An 18,479-nucleotide genomic window follows, 5' to 3' on the forward strand; every position below is an offset into this window, starting at 1 on the left:
AGTTCACCTACAATCAAAGAGCATTCTGAACCCCACCAACAATGGAATTGAACCAAACTTGGCACACAGAACTCCCATGACCAACAGAAAATACTGGAAGGGTTTGGTGGACAGTGTCCTTTGGTTCTGGAGTTGTAGTTCACCTACATCCAGAGATCACTGTGCACTCAAACAATGATGGATCTGGACCAAACTCTACACAAATACTCAATATGCCCAAATATGAACACTGGTGGAGTCTGGGGAAAATAGACCTTGATATTTGGGAGTTGTAGTTGCTGGGATTTATAGTTCACCTACAATCAAAGAGCATTCTGAACTCCACCAACAATTGAATTGAACCAAACTTTGCACACAGAATTCCCATGATCAATAGAAAATTCTGGAAGGGTTTGGTGGACAGTGTCCTTTGTTTTGGAGTTGTAGTTCAACTACATCCAGAGATCACTGTGGACTCAAACAATGATGGATCTGGACCAAACTCTACACGAATACTCAATATGCCCAAATGTGAATAGTGGTGGAGTTTGGGGAAAATAGAATCTTGGCATTTGGGAGTTGTAGTTGCTGGGATTTATAGTTCGCCTACATTCACAGAGCATTCTGAACCCCACAAATAGAATTGGGCCAAACCTCCCACACAACCCCATGTGGGCCACAGCACTGCGTGGCAGGGGATGGCTAGTGTTTTTATATGTGCGGTAGGTTTTCAGCTGTATTGCTGTAGTGGCATCTGGAATACAGATGTGTATTTTTTTTAAAAAAAATACATATATTACTTTCCATTCTGTTTATGTTATCATTGAGCAACCTGCATACATAGCGCTATGTAACACCAGTTTTGTTCCTGGGTTATAAATGTCATTTCCTAATTGGTTCTATCATAAAAACGCAGAGAATGTTTATTAAATTGCCATAACTTGGTTGTTGTGGGAGAGACATCATCCTGCAGCACACTTTGCTCTAGTTTTCCAATGATTATCTCATTATTGGGTCTCAACCAATTCAACGTAATTTATGGCAGTCTCAGAAATGAAGTTTCTGGAGTAGAACAGCTACTTTCAAAGTGAGGATTGAACAGTTAAACAGTAAATAACACTTTCGAACCAGGAGCATTTGACTCAGAGAGAAGCCTAACCTGTGATCTGGATTCATGGGGTTGATAGGTCCTCACCACACTTTGAATTGTGGCTCAAAGCAGTCTAGATAATTCCTAATCTGCCTGTTTTCTGTCTCTCTTTGCGCTTTGCAGGTTCTGGATGTTCTGGAATTATGTGTGGCGGCACTCGGCGCTCATGAAGACATCCTCCTTCCTTTAGCGCATCGGACGTGGCCTCCTCTCGTTAACCGGCTCACTAATGATGACCCCCTGGCCGTACTCCGAGCCTTTAGGGTAAGTAAGTAAGGCTCATCAGATAGACTTATTATTATTATTATTATTATTATTATTATTATTATTATTATTATTTGAAATACCACAAGATGAGTTCACAGCAGACACTCTGCTGGCTGTTGAATTGGATCACACATCGGACCCTTCCCAAGTGTCTAGGACTGTGTGATGTATTGGCGAATGATGCGTGCAGATCCCAGTAAGGTGGCTTTTTGCAGCTGGCAGGTGGTAATCTTGTCAGTGCTGATTGTGTTTAAGTGCATGTCAAGGTCTTGAGGCACTGCACCCAGTGTGCCGATCACCACTGGGACCCCCTTGACTGGCTTGTGCCAGGGTCTTTGCAGTTTGATCTTTAAATCCTCATATCTTGTCAGCTTTTCCAGTTGTTTCTCTTCAATCCTGCTGTCACCTGGGATTGCGACATTGACAATCCATACTTTCTTTTTTAACACGATTGTGAGGTCAGGAGTCTTGTACTCCAAAACTCTGTCTGTCTGAATCCAGAAGTCCCAGAGGAGTTTGGCGTGTTCATTCTCTGTAACTTTTTCCGGCTTATGATCCCACCAGTTCTTTGTTGCAGCCAGATGGTGTTTGTGGCACAAGTTCCAATGAATCGCCTGAGCAACGGTGTTGTGCCTCTGCTTGTAGTCTGTCTGTGCGATCTTCTTGCAGCAGCTGAGGATGTGATCTATCATTTCATCCGCTTCTTTGCAGAGTCTACACTTGGGATCTGTTGTCGACTTTTCATTTCTGGCTTTGATGGCCTTGGTTCTAATGGCTTGTTCTTGGGCTGAAAGAATCAGGCCCTCCTTTGTCTCCTTTTTCAGAGTTCCATTTGTGAGCCACAGCCATGTTATTATTATTACTATTATAATAAATAAATAAATAAATAGATAGATAAATAATTATTATTAATTACTATTAGTAATAATAATATAAAAATATAATAATATAACAATATAATATTATTAATCATTAATAATATTTATTATGATTATTATTACTATTACTATTATTGTGTTTATTTATACCCTGCTTTGTCTCCCCAAAGGGGATTCAAAGCAGCTTGGCATAAAAGCATTAGTATACTATTTAAAATATACAAATATGCAATCATTAAAACAGAATTGAACACAAACAGCACTTTATTATTATTATTATTAACTTTATTTATACCCCGCAAAATCTCCCAAAGGACTCGATGCGGCTTACAATGGCCAAGGCCACCACCAACAATAACATACACATACACAATAAACTCATAAGCAAATAATAAACCATCAAGCAAGTCAATAAACAATAACATCATGACACAATTAAAATGAAAGGCCGGGCCAAATGTAATGGACGAAATTAAAAGTACTGAGCTTGACAGGTAAATTGTGAAGGATGTTGGGGGTAGGTGCAATGTGCAGACAATCCTGATTCTCTAACAAAGTGCATTTGGGACTTGAGGCCAGGAGTTTCCTATTCTGGAAAGGCACAGTGGAACAGCCAGGTCTTCAGGCTCTTCCTAAAGACAGCCAGCGTTGGGACTTGTCTGATATCCTTGGGGAGAGAGTTCCAGAGTTGAGGGGCTACCACAGAGAAGGCCCTGCCCCTCGTCCTCACCAACCGCGTGCGACGCAGGTGGGATCGTGAGCAGGGCCTCTCCAGATGATTGGAGGGAACGTGCGGGTTCGTACACGGAGATGCGGTCACGCAGGTAGGCAGGTCCCAAACCGTTTAGGGCTTTGTAGGTAAGCACCTGATGGCCAAAAGCGAGGAGGAGCTGAGGAGCCTTCTAATCAAGGTGAAAGAAGAAAGCGCAAAAGCTGGGTTGCAGCTAAACATCAAAAAAACCAAGATTATGGCAACAAGAATGATTGACAACTGGGAAATAGAGGGAGAAAACGTGGAGGCCGTGACAGGGTTTGTATTTCTAGGCGCAAAGATGAGTGCAGACGCAGACTGTGGCCAGGAAATCAGAAGACGCTTCCTTCTTGGGAGGAGAGCAATGTCCAATCTCGATAAAATAGTCAAGAGTAGAGACTTCAGACTGGCAACAAAGATCCATTGCCTACGGATGTAACCTACGGATGTGAGAGCTGGACCTTAGGGAAGGCTGAGCGAAGGAAGATCGATGCTTTTGAGCTGTGGTGTTGGAGGAAAGTGCTGAGAGTGCCTTGGACTGCGAGAAGATCCAACCAGTCCATCCTCCAGGATATAAAGCCCGACTGCTCACTGGAGGGAAGGAGACTAGAGACAAAGTGGAAGTCCTTTGGCCACATCATGAGGAGACAGGAAAGCCTAGAGAAGACAATTATCCTGGGGAAAGTGGAAGGCAAAAGGAAGAGGGGCCGACCAAGGACAAGATGGATGGATGGCATCCTTGAAGTGACTGGACTGACCTTGAAGGAGCTGGGGGTGGTGACGGCTGACAGGAAGCTCTGGCGTGGACTGGTCCGTGAAGTCACGAAGAGTCGGAGACAACTGAACGAATGAACAACAACAGGTAAGCACCTGCACCTTGAATTGGGACCGGAAAATGAACGGCAGCCAATGGAGCTCCTTGAACAGGAGGGTTGACCTCTCTCTGTACGGAGCCCCAGTTAACATCCTGGCCACCGCCCGCTGGACTAGCTGAAATTTCCAAGCCGTTTTCAAGGGCAGCCCCACGTAGAGCGCATTACAGTAGTCAAATCTAGAGGTGACCAAGCCGTGGACCACTCCGGCCAGATCAGCCTTTACGAGGTAAGGTCACAGTTGGCGCACGAGTCTCAATTGTGCAAAAGCCCTCCTGGACACCGCCGATGCCTGAGCCTCAAGCGTAAGCGATGAATCCAAGAGGACTCCCAAACTGCGGACCTGTGACTTCAGGGGGAGTGTAGCCCCGTCCAGCACAGGTTGCCACCCTACACCCCGATCCGGTTTATGATTAACCAGGAGGACCTCTGTCTTGTCGGAATTGATCTTCAGCTTGTTCCTCCTCATCCAGATAGACACAGCGGCCAGGCATTGTCCAGCACTCGAGGAGCCTCCTTGGAATTAGGTGGAAATGTGTAATAGAGTTGTGTGTTATCTGCGTAGAGATGGACTTTTAAGAAATCCATAGTTAAAATCAATCAAAAAATATTCAGAGTTAAACAAAAGGTTTGAATAGCAGCAGGATCCCTTCTTGTCGCCATTTTGAGAAGCTCAATGGAGACGCGCGTGTACAAGACTGGTCTGCTGGTATGGTGGGCATACATTGATGTGCATCTGTTCACGTATTCAAAGGATGTTCTGTATGATTTGGAAAGAGGGGGGAAAACACATTTCCGAACACCTTGCCAATTTGTTTTAAAGGCTTAGAGGAGGTCTGCCTTCATGCCGCAGCGACAGGATGTCCATCTCTGCTTCAAGAAAGATGGCCTTTGGGGCTTTTTGGCTTCTGAGCCGGGTCCCTAGATCTCCTCTCCAAACGGCCTTTGAAGTGCAAATGGTTTGACCAATTAAAGCTGTTTTTTCAAAAAATAAAAGGCAATGAGGAGCGCCTTGCCCAGCTGGCTTTGCGGCTTTTAATCCTGGGGCGGGCAAACAAAACCCATGCCACCGTCTCAAGGACTGGGCTGGAGTTGGGAATGAAGGAAGAGAGGAAGGACCCATTATCAAGCCATGCAATTACCTCTCGGCGTTTGGGGATGCGCCGCTGCTGCTGAGCGGAAGGAAAGGTGATGTTTTTTAATTATTAGAATCCCTTTGATGATTGCCTTGTCGGAGGATTGCAAAAAGTGAGTCACAGTAGTGGTTTTCGTCCAGTGATACTGGGTCGCAGAATCATAGAATGCTGTTTGGAAGGGACCACCAAAGGCCATCCAGTCCAACCCCATCTGCCATAAAGGAAGACACAATCAAAGTTCTTTGGACAGATAGCCATCCAGCCTCTGCTTGAAAACTGTTGCACTCCAGGTCAGGAAAAAGCCCTCTGACTTTAAAACACACCACACGAAGAGTGAGGGAACAAAACTTCTTTTATTGAAGCTTAGTAAATAGCCAGAAGAAATAAATGCTTGTAAGAAAATTAGAAGGTTCCAAAAAAGTAATAAGTCCATAAAAGGCAGTAACGCAAAAACGATATCCACACAAGTTATAAAAGCAATCCAAAACAGCATTTATCCAGACAGGAATCAACAGGATGCAAAGACAATCCAAAAGGCTAAAAAACACCACAGGAACAAGACCACTTGAACAGGATTTCCATGGCACATGAACTTGATTTCCAAATGATGCCTGATCTAACAGGTTTTCCCTTGAAGCAAACCTTATATCCCAAAACCCATAAATTGTTTTTGTTTCCACCCCACTCTTGCCCCTTATCAGACGAAGCCTTTCAGAATGACGTAAACACTGAGTTTGCTGTCGATCCTGGTTAATCTCCAGCCCCTATTCTTCAGCTCCCTATCTGGCTGCTTGTTAAAATTTCCAGGTGTCAGATTGCTTTACAAACTCAAATCTTGAGAGTTCTTAGAGAGAGGGAGTGAACCATCATTGCTAGGCCCAGCAGGGATATTCTCATGAGAAACTGCCCTTTGCACTGGGGCTTCTCTGTCATTGTCTGTATGAAAATCATTGACCAAACCATCTCCATCTTGTACCTCCGCCTCAGCACCATCATTTCTCTCGTCATTTCCCACATCAGGATGCTGAAACACAAACATAGGCTGATTCCCAACAAAAACCTTCAGAGACGGCGGCACCAATAGAGTCCCAGGAATAATAATAATAATAATAATAATAATAATAATAATAATAATAATAATAATAATAGACCCCCCTGGTGGTGCAGTGGGTTAAACTACTGAGCTGTTGAACTTGCTGACCAAAAAGTCAGCGGTTCAGATCTGGGGGGCTGGGTGAGCTCCCGCTGTCAGCACTAGCTTATGTCAGCCCACATCCAGTCCATCACGGCAGCCAGATATTGGTCCAGGAACAGGGGGGCTTCCTCGGGCTTTGGTGGAAAGCTCATAGAGTTGAGTGTCATCTGCGTACAGATGGCACCGAACTCCAAAACTCTGGATGACTTCTCCCAATGGTTTCATGTAGATATTAAAAAGCATGGGGATAGAATGGACCCCACAGGTCAAAGCCTAGGGATCTGAGCAGGAGTCCCCCAACTTCACCAACTGGTGTGATCCTCCAGGAAGAAGCAGAGCCATTACAAAGACCATTCCAGAAGGATACCATGGTCAATGGTATCAAAAGCCGCTGAGATGCCCAACATAGACACCAACATAGACACACTTTTTGCACCAGGTTCCCAGTTTGCATGATGTTTCCTTGCATGCAGGGCTGGGTTGCATTAGACAAACGGTGCAAGCAGAGGAGAGTGCAAGGCCAAGCCTCAAGACTGGCAGGTTGCCTGCAGCCTTCCAGATAAAGGGGAGAATGTGGTGCAGAGAGATAAGAGATTATATAGCAGCAAAGAACAGGACCCTGGCGGGTGATGAATTGGAAGGACGCTAAATGCGTGCGGATGTGAAGAGGGGCCAAGCCGGCTTTGCAAAGGGCATCCGCGTGAGCCTCAAGAGCCTCTGCAAAAGGGCCCTTCTCTCCGTCCGAGAGGCTTCCTGCTTCTCCCCTTGAGAGCCCTTTTCATAAACTGGCAACTCTGGTTTGTAAACCGCAACCAATTTTGAGAAGTGAGCCCATGAAAAAAAACAAACAAATGGGTGATAGAGCAAATCAAAACCGAATTCTACCTAAAGAGGCCCATGTGATAGACCATCATGCTTATCATGGAAAGGCTTAACTCACTTGAAGATAATAATGCTGGGCAAAGGGGAAGGCAATAGGAAAAGAGTATGGATAGATTCAATCAAGAAGGAAACCAGTGCAAAGTCTGCAAAACCACTTTAGTTTAGGACAGGACTCTTGGCGGTTTCTCAATCGTAAGGATGCAAAGACAGCTTGGTGGTTAAAAACAGCAATAGAAAAAACAGAATGTGGCTTTGTTTGGAATGCAGACTAATACCTTCTTCTAAGAATGAGGCAGCAGAAGACTTGAGCTCCTTTCTTCTGTGCATGGTTCCCAGTAAACAGTGGAAATGACAAGAGCAAGGCAATGTTTGCAAGAGCTTTTCTGTCCCTGGGTAACTCCTAATGTTGTAGTAGAGTCTGTTGGCAACGCTGCAACTGGTAGTAGGAGTGGTAGAGGAGGGAAACGAGGCGCCCAGGTGTTAGACGAGGAACAGCAAAAGAAGAGGATCTGGGAGATACTTATGTCACCCACTGATGACGAGTCCTTTTGTTGCAATCCAGAGCAGGGAACGAGGCCCTAAGATAACTATCCACCACACTTGACTGTGAAAAACAATCCTTTTTTATTGAAGAAAAATGGTTACAAAATAAAGGGAAAATGCAAGTCAAAAGCCACAGCAAAATCAGCAAACATGAATTTAAATGGGCAAAACAAAACCCAAAGCCACACTGTAAAATACTGGAACCTGTTAGCAATCCACTAACCGTGCTTGATATCCTAGAAATCTTTCAAGACCATGGCCAGGGAAACCGGGAGAACTGCCAAGGTCTTCATCAATCTGAAACGATGCCTGAACTGAGAAAGTCAGCCCAGCGGAAGGCACTTCAAGCCTAAGAATTGGTTCCGTGAACCGCCCCTCTGCTTTGAAGCCATTGTTTGTATTTCTTTTAATCGGGAAGACCTACGCAAGCTGAGTGATTTACTTCTGTCTTGCCAAATCTGGCCCCTTCTGTTCTCATTAAAGTTACCAGGTGCAGAAGGGAGTGAAAGGTCATGGCTTCCCTCTGAAACATTCTCATGAACACCGGTACTTTCATTTTCCAAATCTACAGAAGTTCCTTCCTCACTAATTTCAGGAACATTGGCATTTTCCAAACCTACAGAAGTTTCTTCCTCACTAATTTCAGGAGCATTGGCATCAAGAGGTACATTTTCATTAGCATCAGTAAATATATTTTCATTAGCATCAGGAGGAACAAACAGAGAATCAGGTTCAAGTTCAAACTCAGGCTGAACCCCAACACCTTTGAGGGTTTCTCCGAGAGTGAAATGAGTGAGGAGGAGGAAGGAGATACAGATGGGAATAGAGGGACTAAGAGGATTACTCGAGAGCAGGAGTCAGACGAGGAGCGTCAGAGAAAGAAGATCCGGGACATACTTACTGCTCCCACGGAGGAAGAAGGTTTCATGGGTTTTTCTGGGAATAATGGGTCTGGGAGTGATGGGGATGATGAGGAGTCATTGGATTGGACCAAAGTACAGGAGGTTCAGAATGTGTGTACTCAACCAACATCTAGTGACACTTTTGAGGGGTTTTCTGGTGGTGGTGATTGGCAATCAGGTGATACTGTGGAATCGTGGGGAGACCTAAGTCTTGACAAGAGGTGGAAGAGTTGGAGGGATGGGCGTTGACGTTCAGCTGTGGAGGCTAAGCCATCTGATAGTGATGAGGATGGGGTGGAGGGCAGCTCATCATCGGATGATGAGTTGTAAGATAAATGAAGGCACTGGAATGATAGAACTTTGCAGTAGGCAAAGTGTTGGTATCGTGCCTTGGGTCTTGTTGCTGTCGCTTTCCTGTTGGACTTGGGTCCTGGATCTGCAGGTTGCCATTTTGCTTCATGTACCGACCAGCTTGGATTCTCGTAAGTGCGGATTTCCCCTCTCCTTGACTTCGGACTGCTTTTGACGACGACGCTGCCTTGTGGACTTTGGAACCTTCAACTGGGATTTCTTCGACTTTGGATGGCATTTGGATGACGGCTTCTCTTCACGGCTCTTTGTTTGTTTGTTTTCCTTGAACTGTGTGATTTTGGTGTGCTTTGGAAGAACTCTTGTTTAATCTGGGTTTTTTGCCAGTTTAATCTGGATTATTTTCTAAATTAGTTTTACAAGCTAGAAATTTTCCCAAATCTAGGACTCAAACCAACCGACCATTTAAAAGTAAACCTTAAAATTAAGCTAAGTGAGCTGTTGGAATCTGAAACACATCTGAAGACTTATCTCGATCCAACTTGTGCCTAGTTTAATCATTATTCTGTGTATTTTATTATATATGTTTTAGTAATATGTTTTAATATGTGTATTTTGTACATTGTTGTGACCTGCTTCAAGCATGGGAAGAGGTGGGTAAGAAATAGAAATAGAATTATTATTATTATTATTATTATTATTATTGTACTATGTAACTAAATTTGAAAATGTTTCTGTTCCTGCTTTGAAAGTGTTGTTTCCTATTTATTTGTTTGGTACTTACCTTGTTGTTCTACCCCACAAACTATGTTGGAATTTAATGTCGAAGGCTTTCATGGCCGGAATCACTGGATTGTTGTAGGTTTTTCCGGGCTATATGGCCATGTTCTAGAGGCATTTTCTCCTGACATTTCGCCTGCATCTATGGCAAGCATCCTCACTACCTCTGAGGATGCTTGCCATAGATGCAGGCGAAACGTCCGGAGAAAATGCCTCTAGAACATGGCCATATAGCCTGGAAAAACCTACAATAACCCTATGTTGGAATTGGTTGAGACTATGAGATAGATATTCATTGAAAAACTAGAGCAAAAATGTGCTGCAGGATGATGTCCCTCCTGCAAAAACAAAGTTTGGGCAGTTTAATAAACTTTTCCCATTTATAAAAGAACCAATTAGGAAATGACATTTATAACCCAGGAACAAAAATCCTGTTTCATAGTGTTATGATTACTATTGTTAACAGGTGCTGTGTGTCCTGGGAGCCCACTGTGGCAACTTCCTGCGGCCGCGCTTCTCCAAGGACATCCTTCCCCGGCTGGCCACCTCCCTTGACCGCCAGGCTCCAGTCAGTGCCCGAGCCGGACCCATCTATGGCCACACGCTGGCCTTCAAGCTGCAGCTGACGGTGCTCCAGGGCTTGGGCTCCCTCTGCAAGACGCTGGACCTTGGTGAGTAGGAAGCAGAGTGGGAAGGGGGTTAGTTATGGATTTGTAGCCGTGGAAGAGCTCCTAAAAGCCATCTAGTCCAACCCAGGAAGGGAGAATAGCTCTTTGCCAAGTTCTCAGCCTGATAATGAGCAAGCAGGAAAACAGGCTGCTAACGAGCAGATTGACCTTGATGATACGGGAACTATAAAGCTATTGCCCTCCCAACCCTGATATACGCCTGCAAAACGTGGACTGTCTACAGATGTCACATGCAACTCCTAGAACGACTCCATCAGCGTGCCTCCGAAAAATTCTGCAAATCTCTTGGGAAGACAAGCGGACAAACGTCAGTGTGCTGGAAGAAGCAAAGACCACCAGCATTGAAGCAATGGTCTTCCAACATCAACTCCGCTGGACCGGCCATGTTGTCTGGATGCCCGACCATCGTCTCCCAAAGCAGTTGCTCTACTCCGAACTCAAGAATGGAAAACGGGATGTTGGTGGGCAGGAAAAGAGATTGAAAGATGGGCTCAAAGCCAGCCTTAAAAAACTCTGGCATAGACACTGAGAACTGGGAAGCCCTGGCCCTTGAGCGCTCCAGCTGGAGGTCAGCTGTGACCAGCAGTGCTGCAGAATTTGAAGAGGACGGATGGAGGGCGAAAGAGAGAAACGTGCCAAGAGGAAGGTGCATCAAGCCAACCCCGACCGAGACCGCCTTCCACCTGGAAACCAATGCCCTCACTGTGGGAGAAGATGCAGGTCAAGAATAGGGTTCCACAGTCATCTACGGACCCACAAGAATACTGACCTTGGAAGACTATCCTACTCGTCCAACGAGGGATCGCCTAAGTAAGTACCTAAAATACAGTATTAGTAAACAATCTGAATTTTATTTATTTGTCGTGTCAGATTAACCAGCCAATTATATTACATTTCTAACAGAACAAAGCAAACAAACAGACAAAATACAATATGTGTGAGTTTGGTAGTTGATTAAATGTCCTTTGACCAGTATCTGGCCACTTGGAGTGCCTCTGGTGTTGCCGCAAGAAGGTCCTCCATTGTGCATGTGGCAGGGCTCAGGGTGCATTGCAGCAGGTGGTCAGTGGTTTGCTCCTCTCCACACTCGCATGTCGAGGATTCCACTTTGTAGCCCCATTTCTGAAGGTTGGTTCTGCATCTCGTAGTGCCAGAGCGCAGTCTGTTCAGTGCCTTCCAAGTCGCCCAGTCCTCTGTGTGCCCAGGGGGGAGTCCCTCATCTGGTATCACCCACAGATTGAGGTGCTGGGTTTGAGCCTGCCACTTTTGGACTCTCGCTTGCTGAGGTGTTCCAGCGAGTGTCTCTGTAGATTTTAGAAAACTATTTATTGATTTAAGTCGTTGGCGTGCTGGCTGATGCCCAAACAGGGGATGAGCTGGAGATGTCTCTGCCTTGGTCCTTTCACTATTGGCTGCTACTTCCCGGCGGATGTCAGGTGGTGCAATACCGGCTAAGCAGTGTAATTTCTCCAGTGGTGTAGGGCGCAGACACCCTGTGATAATGCGGCATGTCTCCTTAAGAGCCACATCCACTGTTTGAGCGTGGTGAGATGTGTTCCACACTGGGCATGCGTACTCAGCAGCAGAGTAGCACAGCGCAAGGGCAGATGTCTTCACTGTATATGGTTGTGATCCCCAGGTTGTGCCAGTCAGCTTTCATATGATGTTGTTTCTAGCACCCACTTTTTGCTTGATGTTCAGGCAGTGCTTCTTGTAGGTCAGAGCACGGTCCAGAGTGACTCCCAGGTATTTGGTGTGTTGCAATGCTCCAGTGGGATTCCTTCCCAGGTAATCCTCAGAGCTCGGGATGCTTGTCTGTTCTTGAGATGAAAAACACATGTCTGTGTTTTAGATGGATTAGGGATCAGCTGGTTTCTCCTGTAATAGGCAGTAAGAGCACCTAGAGCTTCGGAAAGCTTCTGTTCAACCATCTCTACCTGCGAGGAGGCTTCTCTCATGTCCCTCAATCTGAATTATATACATAACAATAACTAGTATAGGAGGCTGGTAGAAGGTTGCTATTTCCAACAGAACATGCCGCTACCTTGGAGTATGGTGGAGTCTCCTTTTCCAGAGGATTCTAACTTGAGGATGAATGGACATCTGTCAGGAGGGTTCAGTTGGTGTCTTCATTCCTGGAAGAAAGGCGTTGACTGGATGGCCTTTTGGGGCTCTTCCAACTCTATGATTCTATAAGATATTTCACTGCATCCTGGATGCTTTTAAGGGAGAGAGATTGTGTTTGTCTTTCTGAGCAAGAGATACGGGAGGAAAATAGGCTCTAAAAATAGCCGGCTGAGCCCGAGCGCTTCATAAACATTGCCAGGATCAAAAAGCCTCAGCCTTCCCCCTCTGCAGCTGCGTTTTCTTTCTGACTGGAGCCCTTTCCTATTTGATGCCTTTGAGCTTTTGGTGCTTTGGGCTTCTGAAAGGCATCCTGGAGGGGGACGTGGCTCCAAAGTGCTCGGCAAAAAAGCAGAGTCAAAGTCTGCTAAGTTTCAGATCCCACCACGCACTGATCTGTTGACCTTACCCAGCGAGTCCAGTTTTGATAGTGATGAATTAGCTTGAAAGGTAGGCTACACATTTATAAGAAGCAAACATTGATAACTCAATATCATAGAATCCTAGATTGGAAAGGGGCCACAAAAGGCCATCTAGACCAGTCCCAATCTTTCTTGAAATTCTCTTTGATTAGTGTTGTCTATCTCAGCCAGGTTTACTGATCTTTGTTAGCCGTTCTTCTTCCAACAGGACAACTACTTCCTTCCGTCTCAATAATAATAATAATAATAATAATAATAATAATAATTTATCTGTAACCCGCCCTATGTCTAAACATTATTATTATTATTATTATTCTGACACAAAAAAGCACAATAATAATAATAATAATAAGGTACACAACAAGATGTACCTTATTATTATTGTTATTATTATTATTGGACTGACCTTGAAGGAGCTGGGGGTGGTGACGGCCGACAGGGAGCTCTGGCGTGGGCTGGTCTACGAGGTCACGAAGAGTCGGAGACGACTGAACGAATAAACAACAACACACAACTGGGTGTTGTATTGGATCACATGTTGGACATTTCATAGAATCATAGAATCAAAGAGTTGGAAGAGATCTCCTGGGCCATCCAGTCCAACCCCATTCTGCCAAGAAGCAGGAATATTGCATTCAAATCACCCCTGACAGATGGCCATCCAGCCTCTGTTTAAAGGCTTCCAAAGAAGGAGCCTCCACCACACTCCGGGGCAGAGAGTTCCACTGCTGAACGGCTCCCATTCTGTCAAGAAGCAGGAAAATCACATTCAAAAGCACCCCTGATCATCCAGCCTCTGCTTAAAAGTCTCCAAAGAAGGAGCCTCCACTACACTCCGGGGCAGAGAGTTCCACTGCTGAACGGCTCTCACAGTCAGGAAGTTCTTCCTCATGTTCAGATGGAATCTCCTCTCTTGTAGTTTGAAGCCATTGTTCTGCGTCCTAGTCTCCAGGGAAGCAGAAAACAAGCTTGCTCCCTCCTCCCTGTGGCTTCCTCTCACCTATTTATACAGGGCTATCATATCCCCTCTCAGCCTTCTCTTCTTCAGGCTAAACATGCCCAGCTCCTTAAGCCGCTCCTCATAGGGCTTGTTCTCCAGACCCTTGATCATTTGAGTCGCCCTCCTCTGGACACATTCCAGCTTGTCAATATCTCTCTTGAATTGTGGTGCCCAGAATTGGACACAATATTCCAGGTGTGGTCTAACCAAAGCAGAATAGAGGGGTAGCATGACTTCCCTAGATCTAGACTCTAGGCTCCTCTTGATGTAGGCCAAAATCCCCTTTGTCTATCTCAGCCAGATCTTTGTTAGCCATTCTTCTTCAAACAGGACAACTGGTTCCTTCCGTCTCAATAATAATAATAATAATAATTATTATTATTATTATTATTATTATTATTTATTTGTAACCCGCCCTATCTCTAAACATTATTATTATTATTATTATTATTATTATTATTATTATTATTATGACACAAAAAGCACAATAATAATAATAATAATAATAATAATAATAATAATAAGGTACACAACAAGATGTACCTTATTATTATTATTATTATTATTATTATTATTGGACTGACCTTGAAGGAGCTGGGGGTGGTGACGGCCGACAGGGAGCTCTGGCGTGGGCTGGTCCACGAGGTCACAAAGAGTCGGAGACAACTGAACGAATGAACAACAACAACACACAACAAGATTAGTACACAGAATGAGATCCCTATCCTGGGTGTTGTATTGGATCACATGTCAGACATTTCCCAAGTGTCTAGGACTGTGTTATGTATCGGTGAATTATGCGTGCAGATCCCAGTAGGATGGCCTTCTGCTGCTGGCAAATGGTAATCTTGTCAGTGCCGATTGTGTTTAAGTGCAGGCCAAGATCTTTAGGCACTGCACCCAGTGTGCCCATCACCACTGGGACCACCTTGACTGGTTTGTGCCAGAGTCTTTGCAGTTTGATTTTTAATAATAACAATAATAATAATAATAATAATAATAATATATTGTCGAAGGCTTTCATGGCCGGAATCACTGGGTTGTTGTAGGTTTTTCCGGGCTATGTGGCCATGTTCTAGAGACATTTTCTCCTGATGTTTCGCCTGAATCTATGGCAAGCATCCTCAGAGGTAGTGAGGTCTGTTTGAAGTAGGAAAATGGGTTTATATATCTGTGGAAAGACCAGGGTGGGACAAAGGACTCTTGTCTGCTGGAGCTAGGTGTGAATGTTTCAACTGATGACCTTGATTAGCATATAATGGCCTGGAAGTGCCTGGGGCAATCTTTTGTTGAGAGGTGATTAAGTGTCCCAGATTTTTCTTTTCTGTTGTTTTGCTGTTGTAATTTTAGAGTTTTTTCATGGTTTGTCCCCATCATTGTCATGACAAAGTGTGGTAATCAACTCATTACAATCTTGTTTACTATTTCTCCTTGAGCAGCATTGTCCATTTGTCCATCTCAGGTAGTTCGCAGAATTTCATTATTCTTGCAGTGGGACAACTGGTTTTTTCCAACTTTGTGCAGAGATGATTCTCACCGCAGTAATCAAGGATTGTAGTTCTGTTTCCTTTCTAATTGATCACCCAGCATGCCCAGTAAATAAAACTCTGGTTTCATTGTGATTTTTACCTTAACCATTTCTTCCAGCATTGTATGTATTTCATCCTGCTGACACTCCCTTTTTCTTTCCTGACAGGTGAGAATGATCTGAATCGTGTGGCCAGCGTCTGCCTGCCTTACCTGAGCGCCAAGCAGCCGGCGAAACTCCAGGAAGCTTCCTGCAGGTAATGCCAATGCGAACGCATGCGCTGTCACCATTCTTGCATGTCTCCTTTGCATATTCATAGCCAGCTGGGAGGCCATCGGCCATCTGCTTTCATCCGTTCCCATTCTCAAGCAGGGCTGACCCTTGGCAGGTCTATATATTTGCACAAGTGGCGTGCGGAGGGGACAAAAATGTTGCAAACCATGCGCAGAAAAACATGCAAAAGAAAGCCTTCAATGCATCAGTGCTCCATGCTATTGTGCAGTTGCCATCCAGGCCTCAAACTGCATTTCCTTTGTAATCAACTGCACATTGTAACCATTTATTTATCGTGTTAGGAGCAAACCAAATAGTTGTATTGCATTTTTTAATAAACAAACAAAACACAAAGTTTGCAAGCTTGGTAGTTGATTAGATGTCCTTTGACCAGTATCTGGCCCCTTGGAGTGCTCTGGTGTTACTATAAGGAGCTCCTCCATTGCGCATGTGGCAGGGCTCAGGTTGCATTGCAGCAGGTGGTCAGTGGTTGGCTCTTCTCCACACTCGTATGTCGTGGATTCCACTTTGTGGCCCCATTTCTTAAGATTGGCTCTGCATCTCATGGTGCCAAAGCGCAGTCTGTTCCAAGTCGCCCAGTCCTCTGTGTGCCCAGGGGGGAGTCTCTCATTTGGTATCAGATACTGGTTGAGGTTCTGGGTTTGAGCCTGCCACCTTTGGACTCTTGCTTGCTGAGGTGTCTCTGTAGATCTTAGAAAACTATTTCTTGATTTAAGACGTGCTGGCTGATACCCAAACGAGGGATGAGCTGGAGATGTCTCTGCCTTGGTCCTTTCACTATTGGCTGCTACTTCCCGGCGGATGTCAGGTGGTGCAATACCGGCTAAACAGTGTAATTTCTCCAGTGGTGTAGGGCGCAGACACTCAGTGATAATGCGGCATATCTCAATTAGAGCAACATCCACTGTTTTAGTGTGGTGAGATGTGTTCCACACTGGGCATGCGTACTCAGCAGCAGAGTAGCATAGCGCAAGGGCAGATGTCTTCACTGTGTCTGGTTGTGATCCCCAGGTTGTGCCAGTCAGCTTTCGTATGATGTTGTTTCTAGCACCCACTTTTTGCTTGATGTTCAGGCAGTGATTCTTGTAGATCAGAGCACGGTCCAGAGTGACTCCCAGGTATTTGGTTGCGCTGCAATGCTCCAGTGGGATTCCTTCTCAGGTCATCCTCAGAGCTCAGGATGCTTGTCTGTTCTTAAGGTGAAAAGCACATGTCTGTGTTTTAGATGGGTTGGGGATCAGCTGGTTTTCCCTGTAATAGGCAGTAAGAGCACCTAGAGCTTTGGAAAGCTTCTGTTCTACCATGTCAAAGCTCCCTGCTTGAGCGGTGATGGCACGATCATCAGCATAGATGAAACTCTCTGTCCCTTGTGGCAGTGGCTGGTCATTTGTGTAGATGTTGAACATGGATGGAGCAAGCACACTCCCCTGAGGCAGGCCGTTCTTCTGTTTCCGCCATCTGCTTCTCTGGCCCTGGAACTCAACAAAAAAGCTCCTGTTTTGTAGCAGGTTTCCTATGAGGCGGGTGAGGTGGTCGTCCTTTGTGATATTATACATTTTCCTCAGGAGGAGGCGGTGGTTCACAGTATCATAAGCTGCTGACAGGTCTATGAAGACCGCTCCTGTGATCTGCTGCCTTTCAAAGCCATCTTCTATGTGCTGAGTCGGGTTCAGCACTTGCGATGTGCAGCTTTTGCCCTTCCTGAAGCCAGCTTGCTGTGAGATCAGACATGGGTCTATTTTTTCCATAATTCTACGCAAGATAAGTCTCTCCAGAACTTTGTAGGGGTGGCACAACAGGGAGATTGTTCTATAGCTTTTTGGATCATTACGGTCTTTGCTTGGCTTCAAGATGGCGATGACTCTTGCTTTCCTCCAGATTTTGGGGATCTGACAGGATGCAGTGCAGTTGTTCATCAGCTCCAGCAGCCCGTGCCTTGCTTTTAGACCAAATTTATTGATTTGTCCCATCTGTAGATCATCCAGGCCAGTATGGGGTTGAAACTGCATTAAATGGTCAGTGTAGCTTCAAACATCACTGCAGCAGCCAGGCAACAAACTCCCACAGAAGCGTGCAGAAGAAAGCCCACAATGTGCATCACAGCTCTGTGGTTTGTGTCATTCCCCATCCAGGCCTCAGCCTGTTTCTAAGATTTCCTTCATAATCATCTTCACTTTCTTCAGTTCTGGTTAGAAAGTGGAGTAAACGGTCAATGTAGATGGAGCCTGAGAATCTTGGGAGGTGAAAGCGCAGGAGCCCTTCAGCCACCGTCTCAAAGGCAGAAGCAATTATACCCTTCATCTGGAAGGATTCTGGAGTTAATGGGCCAAGGAATCCAGATTGAGAAGAAAAGTAAAAAAAAAATCTTTCACTTGGCATTAAAATGGTTCACCTGCAGGAAGAAAGAAATGGCTTGAATTGAATCCTGATGCGGGGAAAGACCGGCATTTAAAACTTGTGAGGCAAGAGATTATAAAGGATAATTGTAAGACTATAGGTGCCCTTTTCTGGCATTTATTTCAGAAACGAGCTTTGCCCATGGAACGCCGACAAAGCTCATTTCTGAAACACACACACCAGCCAACCCCTGCCACACGTTGCTGTGGCCCAGTCTGTGTATACGTGTTTTGTGTGTATATATATTTGTGTATATATATGTGTGTGTGTGTGTGTATATATATAAATGCTCTGTCCATAATGAGTACCTTAAAAACAAAAGAACCAATGAACAAAATCACACCAAATTTGGCAACAAAACGTCTCACAACACAAGGAGTG

At 45.0% G+C, this 18,479-nt stretch overlaps 1 protein-coding gene across 2 annotated transcripts in view; it reads left to right on the top strand.

Annotated features, from left to right (window-relative positions):
• The window catches only part of TTI1 (TELO2 interacting protein 1), a 53,169-nt gene that overhangs the window by 13,637 nt on the left and 21,053 nt on the right, over nucleotides 1-18,479 (top strand). For both annotated transcript variants that reach the window (XM_060771812.2, XM_067468296.1), the window contains exons 5-7: nucleotides 1,253-1,393; nucleotides 10,111-10,315; nucleotides 15,576-15,663. In XM_060771812.2, the coding sequence (XP_060627795.2) occupies nucleotides 1,253-1,393; nucleotides 10,111-10,315; nucleotides 15,576-15,663 (434 nt within the window). The remainder of the gene's footprint in view (nucleotides 1-1,252; nucleotides 1,394-10,110; nucleotides 10,316-15,575; nucleotides 15,664-18,479) is intronic.

The sequence above is a fragment of the Anolis sagrei genome, chromosome 4, assembly GCF_037176765.1.
Source record: "Anolis sagrei isolate rAnoSag1 chromosome 4, rAnoSag1.mat, whole genome shotgun sequence".
Lineage (NCBI taxonomy): Eukaryota > Metazoa > Chordata > Lepidosauria > Squamata > Dactyloidae > Anolis > Anolis sagrei.